General features: G+C 39.9%; 1 protein-coding gene across 1 annotated transcript in view; it reads left to right on the forward strand.

Moving 5' to 3' along the window:
• Positions 1-220: 220 nt before the first annotated feature.
• The window catches only part of GPM6A (glycoprotein M6A), a 343,266-nt gene continuing 321,799 nt past the window's right edge, over positions 221-21,687 (forward strand). The window contains exon 1 of the mRNA XM_045998276.1: positions 221-425. Coding sequence (XP_045854232.1) covers positions 422-425 — 4 coding nt within the window. The 5' untranslated portion in view covers positions 221-421. The remainder of the gene's footprint in view (positions 426-21,687) is intronic.

A 21,687-nucleotide genomic window follows, 5' to 3' on the forward strand; every position in this document is an offset into this window, starting at 1 on the left:
TGGAATGATCTGTTCCTAGTCCCTCCGTGAGGGGTTATTATTTTGGCCACAAGGTCCCCGGCGGGGGGCCGAGACCAGGCGTGCGTCCGCAGTGTGTATTCCGCGTCCGGGGGGAGGCGTCTGCACGTGGCCCGCGGCTCAGCGAAAGGGGGCGGGGTGGGGGGCGCGGGGAGGAGAGCGCGCGCGAGGGGCCGGGCAGTAGCCATTAGCCTGACGAGGCAGGTGGGAAGAGGGAGGGGTCTGCGCGTCCTCGGAGGCTCTGGGAACCCCGAGACCCGCTCCGCCGGGAGGGGTGAGGCTGCCACTCGCCGCGGCGCCGGGAGCTGAGGAGCGGCGGGGAGAACTTGGTCACTCGCGCCCGTCTGAGGCCGCTCGTCCAGGGACGTGGGCCCGGAGCCGCCGCGCAGCAGGACGTCGGGCCATGGGTGAGTGCGCGGGCGGGCCGCGGGACTGGGGGGCGCGGAGAGCGAGCGGACGTGGCTCGGCCTCCCCGTCGGGCGCGGGACCTCTCCCGGGCGCGGGGCGGCGGGGACCGGGCGGAGGGAGGCCCGCGGGAGGCTGCGCCGACGCCCCCGGCCGCGAGAGCGCTGGGACGGCGGCCCGGGGGCTCCGCGCTCGGCGCCGGGGGAGCAGCGGGGGGAGGCTGAGGGGGGCGGCGTGCCCGGGGACCGCCGTCCGCTCGCGTCCCCGCGCCGCAGCGTGCGGCATGGGAGCAAGTTGAGGTGGGGCGCGAGCAGCGGAAACTTCGCACAACTTGCATTCGCACAGGTTTGCGCGCGGGAGGGGCCGGCGCGGGGCGACCGCGGGGGCGCTGGCGACGAGTCCCCGTCTTGGCTGAGTGCCGCATTGGCACAAAAGGTTGGAAGTTGAGGCGGAGGGCCGGTGGGTTCTGCCTGCGCCCCAGCGGGGCTGGGGGCGGCGGAGCTGGCGCAGTCCCGCCGTGCGCGAGCCTCTGGACGGGGTCCACTGCCGCGGGGTTGGGCGGCCGCCGCGAGGCACGGCCCCAGGAATGTGGCTGGGTGGGGTGCAGGGGTGCAGGGGTGGAGGGGGTGGGCGAACCTGGTGCGAAACCATCGACCCAAACCCGGCGCGAAGAGCTGGTCCCTCGGGGAGAGCTGGCGAAGCAGCGAGCGAGGGGCGGGAGAGGAGGCACCCGCCTTCCAGACGCGCTTCGCTCCGCCGGGGGGTCCGCGGGGTCGCGCGGCGCTGCTTTTCCCGGTGACTGATCCGCGATCCGCCCGCAGTCGGGTTTACTATTCCGCGCCCGCACACTCATTTCTTCTCGTCCAAGTCCGTCGCGCGCCCCTCCCCCGGCCTCTCCCTTGTCCTTTGTTGGAAAGGATTTCTTCAGAGGAGAGGAGCTTTGGGATCGACGTGCTCGGGTTGAAATTCCTAAGTTCCCACAGACTCAAGGGTTAGGGGATGCTTTGACTGCTAATCGGCGGAGTTTATACACACTGGCCAATTTAGGAGAAAGGAAAAAAGAGAAGGCTGAGGACATTTTTGCCTATGAATGTGAGTTGTGGTCAAGACATTCATAGTCCCTTTTTGCTTGACCCGGAAGTCTTAGAAAGACCCATTTTGAGGGCCTTTGAATAAAGCAGTGTGGCAAACGATCTCCAGAATGGAGATCTGTCTTTAAAAGTTTTCTGAAATTGGTGGAATACTTCCAAGTTAAAAAGGGAAGATAAAACATTTTCCCAAGTGTGCAGAAAGTATTTCAGGTTTGGTCTTCCATTCTTTCTTTTCATTGTACATGGGAATGTAAACTCTTGTTAGAAAAACACACGGAGGGAGAAAACTCTTATGAATGGAAAGCCAAAATAATTGACTTAATGGAATTTACTCCTTTACCCTACTAAAAGCACTAAGGTACAATTTGTATCCAACATACAGTATCTAGAAAGAATGAAATCATTTACCTTGTAACCTTAAGCATGAGTGGACTATCTATGAAATGGTAAGTTACTCTTAATTTTGAAGTTAGTTGTTTCTCTAGCTTGCATTTCCACACTATAATGAAAACGGTTGGTCCTGGATTTTATTTCAGTAGCCCTTGGATAAATTAGCCATGATTCCAGTTATAGGAAGGTGTTATTATGGAAACAAGGTAGAACTAACACCTGAGCCCTTAGGGTAGTCCTGAGCTTGGTCTCTAATGCTTACAGATTCTCCTCCCTATTTGTAATCTGACAGATACCTAAAATTTGTCTCCACCTTCTTCAAGGAACACATTACATTTTTCTTATTGAGATTGAAATCAGTAAAAACTGACGTTGGCTGGTAAGAGAGAGTAGGTAGAGCAAGCGAGTGAGAACCCAGGGGTCAGGGAGTAGAGAAAGAACTAGTACATAGCAACAGAGAGTGAGATCAAGATGCCAAGACTCAGGGCAGTGGCCCAGACCCGCAGTGCAGAAATAGGAAGAGCCACCGACCAGATAAGGGCTGATGAGAGACGGAAGGAAATATGTACAGAAACTAGAGAGAAAACTCTTCGTCAATTAAGGTCATCTTTCTCCTCTTCTTTTAATTTACTTGTGAAAAACACAGAACATTAGTCAGAATTTCTTTCATTTAGTGGTAGCAGGGGGTGAGGACGTTGGAGTCCATACTGCTAGGATGAAGGGGAAAAACAGTGTAGGAGAATGCCTGGGTGTGCCAGGAAGCTGAATCCATCTTTTTCTGGTGTCATGACAACCGAAATTTATCATTTATAGAAAGGAAGATGGTGCTATGGGAGTGAATATAGCAATCAATTCTTGTTTGACTCAGAAGAAATCCATACTCTAGCATTGTAGAAGAATGAGAGTAATTGGTTAATCAAATATTTTGAATAATTTATAGTTATATCTATAATGCACAAGGCTAATTCTCAAAAAAAAAAAAAAAGGAAAGGTTATTTGCGAAGTAGGCAAATTGAGATTTTGGCATCTTTTGCTTCCTCCTTTTATTTTCTTTCCTCAGTGATGCCTTCAGCTTATCTAGTTATGCAACAGGGTTTTTCCTCTGCCCTCAAATATTGCTCTACAGAAAGGATATGATGAAGTGTTTCATACTAAAAAAAATGTAGGACTAACTCTTTGCCAAGAGTATTTGCATTTTAACCGCAAGGCTAACTTTGACCTGCAAGCTTCTAATAGTGAGATAGGTCCGGAGTATTTTTAATTTCTCCTCTAACTACATCACCTACTGCTCTTTGTTTTATTTAAAACATGATATTGGACATTATTCAGTTTCAGAGGTTATTGTGGAAAGTTTCATGGAGGGAGTGGTATTGAACCTGATTTGGGGGGGATGTGAAAGGGTTTGGTAAGAAAAGAGGTGTTCTAGATAGGACAATGGGTCTCTTCTCAAAGCAGGAAGGAAATCAGTTTTGGGGAGCACTAGGACATAGAGCTCAGTTGACAGAATGGACTTGATTTTGGAGAGCCTTCAAAAGTAACCAGAGGAATTTAGAATTTACACGATAGGAAATAGGAAGTCATGGAGGGTTTTTGAGCATTGAAGAATTACAATGAAATTAGTGCTTAAAGGAGATGAATTGATCAGTGTTGTTTAATTCAAAGGATACATTGGAGAAGATAGACCCAGAAGATAGACCCAGTTGTCAAAGTAATCCTGAAATGATACGACATATATTAGGCTGTATTATTATATATTAGACTATATTAGACTATATATATAGTCTATAGTCTATATAGACTATATATATAGTCTATAGTCTATATAGACTATATATATAGTATATAGACTATATATAGTATACATATATATATATAGTGGATATATATATATATAGTGGAATAGTGGTGACGGGAAATGAAGAAAAAAGATAGAAGATAGAAAAAAGAAAAAAGAAAAAAGATGAAAGATACTTCTAATGAGAAATCTATAATATCAAATAATTGAGCAACATTGAGGAAAAGGATGTATCAAATATATATCAAATAAGGATATCAAAAAGGGATATGTCAAATAATATCAAATCTCTGGAGATTTGAAACATTAAAAACTGGGGAAATAATGGGTCCCTTGATAGAATATTTAAAGGATTAACCCGATGCTTTATTTTCCCGATGCTCTGGACAGAAGATTAATTTCATTTTTGGGATGTTAATTAAGAGGTGATAGCTAGACATGTAAACCCAAATATTTAGTTGGAAATACATGATGAGAAGTTAGTAGAGCACAGGAACAAGAAGGAAAATAAAGATTTGAGGGTAATCAACCTCTAGTGAGAGGTAAACCCGCACAATGAATTACCCGTTTGAAAGTATATAAGGAGTGCTAGTTGAGGGATCAGAAAAGAAAGGATAAACACCTGCAGGAAGAGGAATGTAAACTACATAAAATGTACCGAATGCCCTAAAATTAGAGCAGTGAAATGTGACATCTTTCACATTCAGCTTTAGATCAGGGAGTCTAAATTTTGATGAGAAGAAAATCAGGCGGAAATATTTTGTTCCTACTCAGTTTCAATAAATTTGGATGTGGTTAAGGATCTGTAAAATTATTTGCAAATTTAGGGGCACCTGGGTGGCTCAGTGGTTTAAGCCACTGCCTTCGGCTCAGGTCATGATCTCAGGGTCCTAGGATCGAGTCCCGCATCGCGCTCTCTGCTCTCCAAGAAGCCTGTTTCCTCCTCTCTCTCTCTGCCTGCCTCTCTGCCTACTTGTGATCTCTCTGTGTCAAATAAATAAATAAAATCTTTAAAAAAAATTATTTGCAAATTTAGGCAAAGAATAATGAAACATGTTATTGTCTTGAACTCATACTAGTTTTAGGGAAAATATGGCCCGGTAGAGGCGGTTATAAGTGGGGTATAAAGAGCGAAGATTTGAAGCAGGAGAAACAGAACAGATGATAATGCTTTATGTCTTTGGGTGGGTCACGTGAGTCTTGGGGATTCTGTTTTCCCTTTTGTTTGTTGAGGGAGTTGGTAAGATTCGATACGTTAATGTAGCTCGGATCTTGATTCCATAACAATTAGAGGGAAAGACATGCAAAGAAAATAAGGTCGAGCTATTCCCATTAAGCAAATTAAGAACAATTTAATGGCATTAGACTACTAGGTAATACTTTTTTCTTTTTTTTAAGAGAGAAGAGAGTGGGGGAGGGGCACAGGGTGAGGGAGAGAGGGAGAAAGACAATCTAAAGCAGGCTGCACGTGCCGGGTCTCACAACCTAAGGTCACGATCTGATTCAAAATCAAGTGCTGGGAAGTTTAACCAACTGAGCCACCCAGGTCCCCTATTAGGTAAAACTTTTAAAGGTCATCTGGCCTCAGGTATGTTACTCTCCTTGGAAAATTTTACAAGTCTTATAGTCTGAACCTGAATAGGGAAAGATATGCTGATGTTCTGGTGATCGTTGCTATGTAACAGCTGTGCCCCAAACCAACGAATTAAAACAACAACTTATTTGTATCTCTCATGGCTCTGCAGGCTGACTGCTGAGCAGTTCCTGTTGAAGTCTGATGCCTTTGCAAGTCTCGAATCTGCTGGGAATGCAGGCATCTGAAGGCCTGACTGGGTTGGTTGTCTAAGGTAGCTCCCACGTATTGGCAATTGATGCTAGCTGTTGGCTGGGAGTTCGTTGGGGCTGCCTTCAGGTGACTTGGGCTCTTCACATAATGGCAGCTGGGTTCTGAAAGGCAGCATTCCTAGAACAAGTGTTCCAGGAAACCCTGGCGGAAGCTGTAGGGGAGGGGCATTGGGTCCCTCCTCTTGATTTGAGGAGCAGCTCTACAAGGAGAGAAAAAAATGGTAGTAGCCAGTTAACTGATCTCATTTCTAAAAGAGATGTCTTAGAAGTGTGCTTCGCCATATAGACCTCATCAGGTTTACAAGGGAAAATTTGAAGTAAGGTTTTTGAAACACATATGAAAAGGACTGAATCTTTAATTAGAAATATGAAGAAATCTAGGCAGTCACACTAAAATTTCACAGCAGAACATTTGAGTGTGGAAATTCATGCCTGGTTGCAAATGTGTTAGGAGGATGCCGGGATAAGCTCTACTCAGAATAATTTCAAATAATCTCAGTCTTTCTTATTTTAATTTAAATCTGAAGTTTCTAAAGCTATTGTGAATTACTATTTATTTTACTTAGAATTTAGTTTGTGTCATCAATTGGAATATAGGTCAGTAAATCCTTTATTTAATATCCTTTCATTATAATAAGCTAAATGCTTTGTGATGAACTGCTCAGAAGCTTGCTTTAATTTTCAAAAACATATTAATTATACAAAACACAATTTGAACTGGTGGAATGTTGACTAAAAATAAGTATAGTCTGAAATATTCTCATTTTTGGGACATATGTTTCCAAATCAAAGATGTAAGATTTTAACAAAACTTTAAATGTAAATTCTCATTTTATCATTTTTAACTGGAGAGGGGCAGAGTTGTCATTTCTAATACAAAAATATAGGGCTTTCTCCTAGACGACTGAGAAGCAAAAATTAGGGTGAATGAGATGGGTTTAAACTCAAGGACAGAATTAGTTTCAACCTAGAAACTTAGTGGCCTTAAAAAAGAATTAGATTCTGACTTTCAACTTGGTTGATTTGAGGTCATTCTATTTTCAACTACTTGACAAGAGATGAGGAAATGAGGATAGGTAATGTGAAGTCATGTACTTCACGCATACTACACTATACAACAAACACAACCAGATCTTACCAAGAAATAAAGGCTTGAACTACATAGCCAGTATAATCAGAATAATGTATGAGGAGTCCAAAGGTAATATGACATGTAGTTAAAACAAATTCTTTAGTTTGTTAAGATCAGCTGTCAAAATAGTCACTCACTACTTGCTGCATAATGTATAAGATATGCCAAAACTATATAATAGCAAAATAAGTTATCTCTTGCTATTTCCACACAATTTCTTATTCTAAGACCTCTAATTGTATTGTCTCATTAGAACAACTTACGGAATATGTTATGTTCCAATTCCTGGGTCCCACTGCCAAGATTCAGGTTGAGAAGGTTTGGGCTTGAGACATGGACCTGCAGTATAACATGTCATCTAATGTTTTGAGGCAGGAAGTCTGGGATATGATTTTAGAAATAACCAGTACAGAATGCCTGCCTCTCCTTCATCAAGCCAACCGAGCTACAATTATAAGTGTTACTCTTTTACTTGTATGTGTAACATATTACATTTAATCCAGTTCCTAACTCTAAAAAATGTTACCAAGAGCTATGCCTTGGGATTGCTGTTACATTTCTGTTTCTTTTCTCCCTTAAACTTGCTAGGTCTCTAAAGGTGCTGTCTGTCTCTTTCTGCACCAGTCACTCCTTAGCCTTATGATGGGGTCATGCTCTCCAGAGATGACTGAAACTCTTCCCCTGAATATTGCTTATGATTTCTAGTCTCATGGCTTCAAATGTTTCTGTGTACATAACTCCCAAACTGGTATTGCTATACAGAGCTGTCCCCTGCCTCCATCCACAGTCCCTCTACTCCCTCAAACTGAGTATGTTCAAAACTGAATTAATGACATCCTTCCTGGATCTAAATGGTCCTCACCTCTTTCCTTTTCTTGATGACTCTTGGATATACCTGGCCTTGAGGATGTGAGGTCCTAACATCTCTTACCATCCACACTGTTTTATCATACATCATAAACTTTGCTTTCATTCAACTCCTCCCTCTCCTGCCTGAGTTCTGGTGGTCTTTCCTGTGCAAGTTACTTCCCCTCTCCCATTCCCCGAAAATCATCCCCCTTTGTCGATCAGCACACTCCATTCAAACACAGCGCTTACATACCATTTGCCCTCACCACTGTGATTCCTGCTGTTCCCTTTCATGCACTTTTTCCCTGAACAAAAGAAACTACAAACCAGTTTCTTCTATTCACCCTTAGCTTTTTCTTACCCCCCAATTATCTAATCACACTCATTTTGCTCCTTCCCAGGCCCTTTCTGTTTCTTTGTTTTTTGTTTTTTAATTTTTATTTATTTTTTAAATTTCTTTTCAGTGTCCCAGAATTCATTGTTTATTCACCACACCCAGTGCTCCATGCAATACGTGCCCTCCATAATACCCACCACCAGGCTCACCCAACCCCCCACTCCCCTTCCCTCCCAAACCCTCAGATTGTTTCTCGAGAGTCCACAGTCTCTCATGGATCATCTAGCCCTCCGATTTCCCCAACTCCCATTCTGTTTCTTCATGGAAATGCAAAACTTTGTTGCTTGACTTAACTTCATTAGCATGACTTAAATATATTTCCTGTGTGAAAAGTCCCCACCCTGTGCCCAGCTTAGTGTTTTTCCCAAAGTATGAGGTACATACTAGTGAGATGCAAAATGTTTTTTTTTTATGATGCAGGGCTCCATCCCAGGACCCTGAGATCATGACCTGAGCCGAAGGCAGAGGCTTTAACCCACTGAGCCACCCAGGTGCCCCCAAAATGTTTTTATTTTACGTATTTAACAAATACAGTATTGAATACGTGCCATGTACTTTTGTAGGTGCGTTGTGAGTTCTTAATGATTCAATCTTTTAACAGTTCTATTATATAAATATTATTATCTTCATTTTTACACAGAGGTTTACATAATTTGTGCAAGGTAATGGAAGTAGTAAGCAGTAGAGAGGGGATGTGAACTCAGTCTATGCTCCCAAACACTATGTTATACTCTCTTTCCTTTTTAGGTGGGCATGATTTTTTAGGTGGTTCAAGGACATGGCATCAAATAAAACTGAAGGTTACAATGATAAAATTATTCTCGTCTCAATTTTCTTTCAATTCTTTTGATTAAATCAAGAGAAATCCTAATTTAGTGCTATTAGTTTTATGCAAATCACAGCAATTACCTTAACAGATCTCCATTTACATAACATGATAATGCATCCTGGTTTAAATAAAGTGACACACAAGTAAAAAAATGGCCAGGGACGCCTGGGTGGCTCAGATGGTTAAGTGTCTGTCTTTAGCTTAGGTTATGATCCCAGAGTCCTGGGATCAAGTCCCTCATTGGGCTACTTGCTAGGCAAGGAGCCTGCTTCTCCCTCTGCCTTCCTCTCTTCTTGCTTGGGCACATTCTCCCTCTCTTCACTAATAAATATATAAAATCTTTAAAAAAAAAAGTTAGGCATTTTATTTTGGGGTGCCTGGGTGGCTTAGTCATTAAGTGTCTGCCTTCTGATCCCAGGGTCCTGGGATTGAGGCCTGCATCAAGCTCCCTGCTCAGCGGGGAGTCTGCTTTTCCCTCTTCTACTCCCCCTGCTTGTGTACCCTGTCTCTCTCTCTCTCTCTCTGTCAAATAAATAAATAAATAAAATCTTTAAAAAAAATAGCCAAATAGTTAAAAAGTACCAATGATATTTCAGACAATCCTTTTATAATAAAGGGAGAGCAGGCCCTAGACTTTGAGCACTTGGTAGTCCCTGTTTTTAAGATAGGAAATACTGATAATTTATTTATGGTAGAGATTTGAAGTTTTATTGGCAATATATTTCACTAAAAATGAAAACTGTTTTAAAACATGAAGTAAATGAGAATAATGATGGTATTGATCTGGGACAAACCATATAACCTGGAGGCAATTTCGTGCTGAAGAAGTAGTTAAAACAAGTATTTCAATAAATTCTTCTTCTAATTCATCCACATGGAGCTTGGGCATGTTTGTCACTGAACCTTCTGGGCCTTTGGGAATCATACCCTCAATATCTCTCTTACAGGGATGTTTATAGGGGGAAAAAGGATATTTGAAAAGAGTCTTAAATGCTCAGTCAGTTGTTGCATTTTTATGCATCTTTAGGTAATAAGGTAAAAACTGTGAGTATGGCTCACAAATGCCTGCTCAAAAACACTGCATCAGTGGAAGTCTGTCTTTTCTGTATGCTCTCAGGGTCTTATCCCTACAGCTGTTATGGCTCTTACGTGTTTTTTTTCTTCCCCATTATTTGAGGTCATGTCCAGACTCTGAAGGCAGCAACTTTTAGATAATTGGCAAAGAAACCCAACAAACATTCTTACCGTTGAAGTGTTTGTCTAGTATTGCCTACCTTGCTCCCTTAGTAGAAAGTTACAGAAACACAAAATTTCACTCCTATTTATGTAAAATTTATTTAGGATTCATCATGGTGGGAGACAGGGAAGAAAGCAAAGGTGTGGAATGAGTGTTATCTGGCCAGAACAGAGTTAAGGATGCTGTCGTGGGAGGGATCCAACACTGGATCAAAGCCCCTGATGAGGTGAAAAACATTAAGGCAATAAGGATCTAGAAGAATCTGCTGAAAAGCAGATGAGATAATTGGTACAGTGTCAGGAGAGTCAAAGGAAAATAGCATTTTCGTGTGTGTATGTGTCTGTGTTTTAACATTTTATGTATTTATTTGAAGGAGAGGGAGACAGAGAGAGCAGGAGCTGGGAGGAGAGGAAGAAGCAGGCTCCTTTACATGGGACTTGATCCCAGGATCTGGGATCAGAACCTGAGCCAAAGGCAAATACTTAACAGACTGAGCCATCTAGGTGCCCCAGGAGAACAGCGTTTTGAGAAATGAATGATGTACAGTATTCAGTACCACAGAAAGAAGAGAGGAATGTCCTTTCTTTTGTTTAATGACTTTTTTTGTTGATATAAGCCTTTCAAAATGAAAGTGTTTTTTATTAAGAGGTGAAGATACAAGCCTACTCTCATGGAGCAGATTTCAAGAACCACAAACAAAACAGGAAGGAAGGAAGGGAGGGAGAGAGAGAGGGAGGAAGGAAAGAGGAAGGAGTTGAGAAGAGGGGTAAGGGACAAGGAGGGAGAGGGAAGGGAGAAAGAAGGATAAAACATTTTTTTAAAAGATTTTTATTTACTTATTTGACAGACAGAGATTACAAGTAGACAGAGAGGCAGGCAGAGAGGAAGGGAAGCAAGCTTCCTGCCAAGCAGAGAGCCCGATGCAGGGCTCCATCCCAGAACCCTGGGATCATGACCTGAGCCGAAGGCAGAGGTTTTAAGCCACTGAGCCACCCAGGTGCTGCGATAAAACATTTTTTAATGGATCCAAGGTCAAGTGCAAAATTTTTTATCAGGTAGGAAAGAATGAGAAGAATTGCTTCATGTTTTGAGAAAGAGGGGAATGATCTAGGGGAGAGGCATAGACTGAAAAGCTACAGAAATGACAGAATCCCCGAGCAATGTATTATATGAATGATTAATAATATGAACTTATATTGTATTAAACAGTTTTTAAAGTAAAAAAATATGATTTTGTCAATAAAAATGTTTGATGGCATTTGCAGATTTTTTTAATGAATATGCTTCTTGATTGTTTTAAGTTGTGTAATTATTTGTTCAGTCAAGATGTAACTTGTGTGTTTTGACAAGCATATTGTGTTTCTTTTTCTTTTTTTTTAAAGATTTTATTTATTTATTTGACAGAGAGAGAGATCACAAGCAGGCAGAGAGGCAGGCAGAGAGAGAGGAGGAAGCAGGCTCCCCGCGGAGCAGAGAGCCCGATGCGGGGCTTGATCCCAGGACCCTGAGATCATGACCGGAGCCGAAGGCAGCGGCTTCATCCAATGAGCCACCCAGGCGCCCCCTGTTTTTCTTATATTTCATTTATAGAGACTATTTATACCTTTAATACTAAGAATATGTAGATAAATATATGGTCTATAATCGAAAAGTTATGTGAATCAGCAGAGATAAAGTGTATCGTGGATAAGTATTTACTAAGCCAGCAGTCAGGAGGTAATGGCTCTTGCTCACTTGTTCTTTTTTTTTTTTTTTTTTAAAGATTTTATTTATTTATTTGACAGAGAGAAATCACAAGAGAGGCAGGCAGAGAGAGAGGAAGGGAAGCAGGCTCTCCGCTGAGCAGAGAGCCCGATGCGGGACTCGATCCCAGGATCCTGAGATCATGACCTGAGCCGAAGGCAGCGTCTTAACCCACTGAGCCACCCAGGCGCCCCTTGCTCACTTGTTCTTGATCTGTGCTACTTTCCCCTCTGTTGTAGATGAGAGACGTGCGTGCAGTTGCCTCGAAGATTCCATGCAGCTCTCAATGCCTATAACCTAGGAATGCCTGGCTGGCCCAGTCTGTAGAGCTTTAGACTCCTGTTCTCTGGATCATGAATTTGAGCCCCAGGTTGGATGTAGAGATAGACGGATAGATAGATAGATCGATCAATCAATGCTTGTAAGCTAATAAACAAACAGGAAGATAAATAAATACAAGACACTGGTGCCCACAGCCTCATCAGATTATTAAGAGGATAATTGTATAGCAGTGTTTCTCAGAACTGCAAACAGACCTGTCCTTCTTAGTAATTTCTTTTTGGTTTCAACCTAGACTTTCTAACAGAGAAGACTCTTAAGACTTCAACCAGAAGATTTCGGTATTTTTCTTTTTTCAAGCCATAGATATACTTTTTGTATATTTACCAAGTGAAGATAAAGAAACAGCTGAAACAAAACAAGCATATAATATTGTCAGGGATTAATTGAGGTGTCATTAGGGTATGTTGCTCACTCATAATTCATTAAATATTATTATTTATGTACATTATTAACATACATATTATAGTATCGAAACATTATGAACCTATTATATAGTAATTACAGATGTGATTATAATACATGTTATTGATATATAATAACAACTGTATATTGTATTACTAATAAGTGAGGGAACTAGTTGATATATTTCAACATGTAAGTTTATATTGCTTATGCTGGTAGCATCCTAAACTTTTGAAGTATATTGCTGCGTGTATGTCTGTGTGTATGTGGGCAGGGTCCTTGTTTCTGCATTTTGTTTGATTTGTTCAATTTTTATGTGTGTGAGTACAAGGCAGTGTTCTGCGAGGTTGTCACAATGAAAAATGAGTCATTTGAAATTCCTAAGAATGCTATTTTAACCATTGGCAGTGTTCTCTGGAGGTAAAAATTATAGCCATGCTTAAATCCTAGTCTGTAAGTCCCAAACTATCCAAACATTTTTGAAAAGAAATATCAAGGCGTAGAGAAGAAGATGTACCTGCAAATGTAAAATAAAATACAAAAATAGAATATAACTCATCGCTGGCTTATCCATTTTGGATGTAATGTTTTGTGTTTGCTATTTCTTTTATTAAAGAAAAAAACATAAGGATGCAAAAGAGAAGTGCTGAGATGGATGTTTTCAAAACAGTCTGAAGACCAAATACACAGTACTATATTTATGTTAATAGGCTTTTTCTATTATTGAGATAACTCAAATGTGATTTCAGATAAGTCAACCATGAGCTTGAAACTTGAAGCTCAGATAATGAACATTGGGTGCTAAGGGAGTTTTCTTTGTTCCCATTTCAGATTTTCTACTCAATAGTTCAAAACGTACAAAAACTCACAACCAGGAGGTACTGGATACAAGACACATATGTAACAAGGTTATCTATTATTGTCCCTGTTTTACATGGTCTTTTCCTTTTAAAAAAAGGACTTATAAAGAAGAATACAATTTTGTTTGTTAATTGCACATGAGAAAGTAAATTCACAGTGACGAGTCTCTAGAAAGGAAAAGGCCAGAGCAGCTACCAGAGCAGCTATTAATATAAGTGCACAAGTTGTTAAGTAATTTGTTCCTTAGGTATAAATGAAGTAGAGATCACTAGAAAAAATATAGTGTTATTAATTAGTTCCATTCATTTCACGGCAATTAACTCAATGAACTTCCCTTTACATAACATGATAAATATGTAGTTTAAATAAACTGAGACATAATGTTCAATTCAATTCAGAAGAGTTTAAAAATATTTTTAAAATAGCAGTGATAACACAAATCTCATCACATTCTATTAAAATCATTGTTGTGGGGGCACCTGGGTGGCTCAGTGGGTTAAGCCTCTGCCTTCGGCTCAGGTCACGATCTCAGGGTCTTGGGATCGAGCCCCACATCGGGCTCTCTGCTCGGCAGGGAGCCTGCTTCCCCCTCTCTCTGCCTGCTTCTCTGCCTACTTGTGATCTCTGCCTGTCAAATAAATAAATTAAATCTTAAAAAAAAAAAATCATTGTTGTGGCAGAATCATTGTACCCAGGGCTACCAGTAGTTCTGTGGTAAAAGAGTATCATGTACTGGAAATTTGCTAAGAAAGTAGTCATAAGCATTCTCTCCATTAAAAAAAAAAACTATGTGGGATGATGAATGTGTTAATTAATTGAATTGTAGTTCATAATTTTACAATGTATATATATGTCATGTTGTAAGCTTGAAATATATACAATCTTATCAACTATACTTCAGTAATGATGAAAATTTATGAAAATAAAAAAAAACTAAATTAAAAAAAAAGAATACTTCTCCCTGCAAAAGCAGCCTCTTAAAATTACTTCAATATTCCTGTGACTGAACAAATAGATCTTAGGGGTCTACCACATGCTCACCTTGTTCTGTACACAGTGACATAGTGAGGGATGAGGAGTAAAGTTAATTCCTGTTCCAGAAGGATTTACACATTAATTACAGATGTATAACTTGCGCCCAGAAAACTGTTTCAGAATTTTATAAGATGAGATAATGGAGGTCTCGGTTAAATATAAGGACTGCTAAAACCCTTGGTCAGGAAGGGAACAGACCAGTGGAGGCTGCAGCCATCCCAGTAAGCTTCCCAGATGAGGACCTTGAAGGGGAGCCAGGTGTCCTGTGACGTCGTCACGAAGTAGGGGCGGTGGTGGTGTGGGCACAGCCCAGGAGGAGCAGGAGCGAAGCATGAGGGAGGTGGAGGTGGGAGGGGGATGCCTTGGGAACCACCCCCCAAATCTGCTTCCCTCAGCTTCCTGGTATAAAGGCTACTGATTTTTTCCACGCACCATGACCTCTGGAATGGGAGATGAAGTCACAACCTAATAGAAGGGCTTCTAGTCACGATGGGCATGATGTGAATGGCTCCCTGGGGTGAGCAAAGTCAGGTTCCATGTGCCACAGCATGGAACCTTCTGTTGCCTCACTCTGGTGCTCCAACTCAAACCTTCTCGTCGTCCTCGCCCAGCCCAAACAGCCTTGTCCTGTTTGCTCTTCTAGTCCAGCCTGTGTTTACCTCCTTTCTGTTCAGTCTGGCCGGTGCTTCAACCACTCTGCACAGCTCTTGGTTCTCTCAGCACTTTGTCTCAATGCATCTAGACTCCTGCAACCTAGATGGGAAGAAGGCTTGATACAAGAACTGAGAAAATGGTTGGGTTCCACGATCATGCAGTTGCTAGCGGAGTGATAAGGAACTCAGCTGACTTGTTACGGATGTAGGAGAAGGGAAGGACATATGAGAAAAATGAGAAGAAAAGCTATCTTTATATCTGTTAGAATACCAACCACAAGAAGCTGATATTCTGAGGGGAGAAAGTCGTCATCAAAGACAAGCACAAACTGTAAATATTTACAATCCAGGCAGTTGCCAATTAATTAAATTTAATGTATCAAATCCCTTGTTATTAAGTAAGAGGGTGATGTGGAATGACTTTATCAATTCATGATTCAGGAGTGATTTGTGGATATGCTTATCTGGAGTGATGTTTCGTTACTTCCTGCTACTCTCCTCCTGAAAAACTGCAAAACAATGAACTTTCCAGATGAAGGATTATTTTACTAAGACAATGCAGTAGTCTTCTATGTAAATAAATCCTCCAAACAAGCTTTTAAGATCTAATTTCCACCTGACTCCCATGATGTATCAGAAATTTATAAAATCTGACCCAAACATGTAAGGATGTCCACTTAATTATAAATGAAATAATTCAATTTAACGTAATTATAGATTATAACCCAATGGGCTATTTTGATGACCTAAGTTAAGTCAAAAAATAAAAAATTTGAAAACTTATTTATTTATTTACTTTTTAAAAGATTTTATATTTAAGTAATCTCTATACCCAACATGGGTCTCGAACTTACAACTGTGAGATCGAGAGTTATATGCTCCATTGACTGAACCAGGCAGGCACCCCTAAAAAAATCTGAAACTTTAGGTACCAGAGAATGTGATACAGTTATGTGGTGGTAATGATAGGATACCAACAGTTTTAAAAAATCATAAAATATTTATTAAATATTTATTATATTATTAATTATATTAATATGTATTAAATATTTATTAAGTAAATATTTATTCAGCATTATGAACTTTTACCTATTTCCCCCCTATTTTTAATACTTAATATGTATGACTTAATTGAAGTGAAGGGCAAAGAAGAAAGATCTCTTTTTCTTAACACCTTAAATTTCACATTCCTACTTTCATTGTCTCTAATTCTGGGGCTGTCTTCCATTTCCTTTTTTTTTCCACCACCCTATTTCCCCCCCTTTCTTGCTTTTTCTTGGTTTTTAAGATTAGTTAATTAATTAATTTGACAGAGAGAGAGAGAGAGAGAGAGATCACAAGTAGGCAGAGAGGCAGGCAGAGAGAGGGGAAGGGAAGCAGGCTCCCTGCTGAGCAGAGAGCCTAATGCGGTGCTCCATCCCAGGACCCTGAGATCATGACCTGAGCTGAAGGCAGAGACTTTAACCCACTGAGCCACCCAGGCACCCTTTTCTTGGCTTTTAGAGTTTAAAAAATGATGACTGTTTGAAGCAAAGGCTATTATCCTTGTGGTTGAAAAACTCATTCAGTTCTCTCCCATCTTCTGTGTAAAAGACTGACCCAAAGCAACATAAAATAAAATACTACATAATTAAAACATTCTGGACAGGTAAGTTTTAAAAACAAATTGGGCATCTGTAACTTTTTTTTTTTTTTTTTGTAAGATTTTATTTGGAGAGAAAGATAGGATGAGCAGGGGGAGAGGAAGAGGGAGTGGGACAAACAGACTCCCTGCTGAGCGGGGAACCTGACTCGGGGCTTGATCCCACAACCCCCAGATCATGACTTGAGCCCAAGGCAGACACTTTACCAATCAGGATCCACCCAGCAGCTCCTGTAACTATGTTTTTGTTTTTTGTTTTGTCTTTCCCATTCTCCACTGAAGCTTCTTATATTAATATATGGTGCAACATGCAGGTGAATTTCTAGACGCAAATGTGTAGAGGGAGTATCTCCCCATCCTCAGCTGCCAAGTAGTTCTGGTGGGCATGACTCTGATCTTCCTATTCCTGCAAACACTATGGAATTGAGGTACAAGTAGCTGTTTGCTCTCTTCAAGCAGAGTCCTTCTGTTTCCCTTGTCAATGGCTTTCTTCTTCTGTCCCAGTGGCTGTAGCACACTGTTTATTTATTGGCTGTTTAGAATGAAAAAGTCTAGTCTTTGATCATTGACAATGAATCAGAGCAATGAGCCTGCCCATCACGGTACATTGGATATAGTGTTTGGCTGTTAAGCTCTTGGCTGGTTTGCTGTACTTCACTGTCCTGAAAGTTGGAGAAATCTGGCTGCTTTGTTGGTTGTTTTTCTATTCTTATTAACACTTGCCAAACCTTTTGTCATGCATCTTTAGAACCATGACAGCTTCTGGGTCAAATTTCAGTTTTGATCACTGCATCTTTAGAAGTAAATCTAAGGACTAAAATAGCCATTTCCTTCTCAGTGATTGCAGTGGACATGCTGGTTGTTGAAGTCATGGCAACAAGTCCTGCTTACTGTCTTCTAGGCATCTCAATTGAGTTTGTTAGTCTTTGAATATATAACCACAAAAAAAGTTGGATCTCCTAGGGAAAATGAATACGTCCTTTTATAGGAGAACAACTTCATAGAGTTAATTAAGCATTCTTTTCTAATGTTCATTTCTGAACTAAGCTAGAAATTATTTGCACTCCTTCCTTTTTTCTTTCCAGTTTTCATAATTAGCCTTTCAATGGACTTAATCTTTTAATTTTAAGATGATTAATTGCCAAGTTGTTGGGTGCCATTGCTTAGGTTACTAAGCTAAACAACCAGCGATAACAAGAAGTGCACTGAAGTTGTTACAATGGCAACAAATAGTCAAGTTTTATTTTCAACAAAGACTCAGGACATTTTGTAATCAATAATATTGTCTTGAGAAGAGCTATAGTTATTTCATTATTTCTAGAGAGAGAGATTTGGGAAGGTAATTTAATTTGTTTGTATTAAATTTTTCTACTACACACAATAGGTAGAGAAAAGGATTTTTTCTCTTTTTACAAGTCACAAATACAGTTGATCCTTGGGCAACATGGGGATTACGGGCACTGCCCCCCCCCCCCCATGCAGTTGAAAATCCACATATAACTTTTGACTCCCCCAAAACTTAACTACTAATAGCCTGGTGTTGACTGGAAGCCTTACCAATAACATAAACAGTCGATTACCATATTTTCTATGTTATTTTCTATGTATTATATACTATATTCTTACAATATATGTACTGTATTCTTATAATACATAAGGTAGAGAAAAAATATTAAGAAAATCATAAAGAGAAAATACACTTATAGTACTATACTCTTTTGGAAAAAAAGAACACATATAAGTGGACCTCCCTGCACAGTTCAAACCCATGTTTTTCAAGGGTCAGTTTGTAATTATAATCTGTCCCTGTGTAAAGGCACTTTTGAGGCATAGAATTATAAAGTTTAGACTTCTCCTAGACAGGTTAATGGTGGAAAAAAGATTATTTTATTTTACTTTAAAAATCGACTTGAGCAGAATTTTATATTCTCCTGTTCATTAATTTCTAAGCAAACCAGAACAAATCACCTGGAAAAGTCATAGCACTGGGGCGCCTGGGTGGCCCAGTGGGTTAAAGCCTCTGCCTCTGGCTCAGGTCATGCCGCATTGGGCTCTCTGCTCAGCAGGGAGCCTGCTTCCCTTCCCCTCTCTCTGCCTACTTGTGATCACTGTCAAATAAATAAATAAAATCTTTAAAAAAAAATGTCATAGCATTTTCATTCCTTTAATCTGATTTTTAAAAGTCTGCTTTAACCTATTATAGTCACTGCTTTGGTTCATTTATTTTATTTGTTATTTTTAGGCACAATAATAATATGTACCTCTTGGACTTGTTGAAACGAGGGAATGTATGTAAAAATAATTTAACAAAGCATCTGACCAAGAGTTCGTACTCAAATAAACACACTCACACAGTTGATTATGAAGGTTAAGTTTGTCTTAATTTTTAGTCTTAAGTTTGTTTTTAATCTTGAACTCTAGATTTGAGAGTTTAAGACAAATTTCAAACAATGCTTATTTTTCAAAGGCAACACACACTGTAGTTATGTGTTTTATTCAGGAATAAACTGATTAGCTATTGCTTTTCTAGATAGAAAATATTCAGAGTAAGCTAGAATTAAGAGCAAGACATACTCAAAAGTGTTTGGAAGCAGTCCTGAAAAATCAGAATTTGGAAAGTCTGTTTCATTTATTTATTTTTTAAAGATTTTATTTATTTATTTGACAGACAGAGAGCCAGGCAGAGAGGGAGAAGCAGGCTCCCCGCTGAGTAGAGAGCCCGATGTGGGGCTCGATCCCAGGACCCTGAGATCATAACCTGAGCTGAAGGCAGAGGCTTAACCCACTGAGCCACCCAGGCACCCAGTCTGTTTCATTTATTAAGCAGTTTTTAAACTTATTATTTGCTAGACAGGATACTTAGTGCTAGATATTGTCAGGATGAAGATGAATAAAATATGTTACCTGGTAGAGTGATAAAACAGTAGGAGTGTTAAGGTATACAGTTGCTGTAGCGAAAATTTGGATGGTGTGTGGGGACAGAAAACAACAGTTAAAATTCCTCCTAAAATCCAGTTAACTGGACTCCGAGAGGCAGTTGTGTTTGAGACGTAAAACTTGAAAATAGTTTGTACTGACACAGGGATCAGTGTAAAGGCATTATAGCCGGGGAGTCGTATGAATAAAGCATTGAAGTGGAAACAAGCATGAGGTGTTCAGTGAAGCAGCTCCATTGACTGGAATGTAGGGATATGGGACATATGCCTTGATCAAGAGGGCCAAAGAGGTAAATAAGAGGCAGATTAGGGGTCTTGGCTTACAGACTAAATAATTGAATGTTAGTAAGTAAGCCACTGCTAGGGATTCATTTTGGGGGATAAGATACTTAGATTTTTATTTCATTGAGAGCATTTTAAATGATTTTTTAAAAAGGTACTTTCATTTGGGGATAATAAATAGATGATAAGTGGGAGATTAGAAACAACAGGAAAATAAAAGAAACATAATTTTAAAGAATAGAATTAAAAAATACCAAGTAAGAGACTATAAAGGATCTCATCCAAAGGTGTCTTAAAAATAATTATGTCCAAGTAGCATTTATTGGGATGGAAAGATGGTTAAAGATTTGAAATTTCATTTTTAACATTTAAAGGAGAAAAACCATGGGATCATCTTTGTAGATACGTATTTAATAACATTTAATGTGAATTTATGGCAAAATTATAACCAAGTTAGGAATAAAATAGAATAATTATAAACTAACCTATGATAGCCGACGGACTGCGAAGTGACATCACATTTCATGGTGAAACGCTGAGAGCGGCACCTGCAGTAGAGCTACCCCAGGACCAGGTGCTTCCTCTCACTGACGCTTCTCCGCTCCATCTGAGATGTCCCAATCAATGCAATCTGAAAAAGAAAGTATAAGTGGAAAGATTGGAAAGAAAGAGGTAAACATGTCATTAATCTAGGCGATACACTTATTTATATAGTAGATTAAAGAGATTCTACAAACAGAACACAAGAGACCAGCAAGGATGCCTGGCATAAAGTCCACATTATACTTAAAAGCATGCCTGTGTGTAATGTATATTGTACTAGTGTTGTACTAGTGTCGAATGGTAGCTACCTTGTGGTGGGCATAGCCTAACATCTAAACTGGTGGAATCACTATGTTGCACACATGAAACTAATGTAACATTGTGTGTTAACTATACCTCAATGAAAAAAAGAAGATAAAACTAGCAAAGAGCATGTTTGTGTGTCAACAGTACCAAAACAAATGTAAAAAAGTATTTAATGGACAATAGCAGAAATTCTAAAATAAATGTACCAAAAATATATGATATTTTAATGGCAGGAGGTAAGTGTAAATATGTGACAAGATATATCTGGTTAGTAAATGCGAAATCTCATTTTTGGAAATACTCCAATTATTTTCATATAATTGTATATTTTCAAAGTAATGTCAATAATATTCCCCAAGAATTTTTCATAGAATTAACAAACTGATTTTAAAACTCTGTATGGAAAAGTTATTTTCTACAAATTGTTGACGTAATTTATCTGAAAAAGAAGAAGGGAGAGTTGGATCAGGTTTTCTAAATATCTAGATTTTTTTTTTTTAATTTTTATTTTTTTATTTATTTGACAGAGAGAAATCACAACTAGGCAGAGAGGCAGGCAGAGAGAGAGAGGAGGAAGCAGGCTCCCCGCGGAGCAGAGAGCCCGACATGGGGCTCGATCCCAGGACCCCGGGATCACGACCCGAGCCAAAGGCAGAGGCTCCAACCCACTGAGCCACTCAGGCGCCCCTCTAGATTTGTTTTTTAAACTATCATAATTATAACTGAAGATTTTAAACTATCATAATTATAACTGAAGATTGAAGGAATAAATAAACAGAGATAAATGGATCCCAGTAAGGTATCAAAAACAGATGGAGGTATCTGTGTCCTTGCTGTATGATAGGAGAGGAATTACTAGTCAGTGTAGGACTGGGTAATTAATGGTGTCGGGACAACAGTTTTACATGTAGAAAATGAGTAAGTTACTTTTTTTTTTTTAAAAGATTTTATTTC

The sequence above is a fragment of the Meles meles genome, chromosome 2 (assembly GCF_922984935.1).
Source record: "Meles meles chromosome 2, mMelMel3.1 paternal haplotype, whole genome shotgun sequence".
In the NCBI taxonomy this organism is placed as follows: Eukaryota; Metazoa; Chordata; class Mammalia; order Carnivora; family Mustelidae; genus Meles; species Meles meles.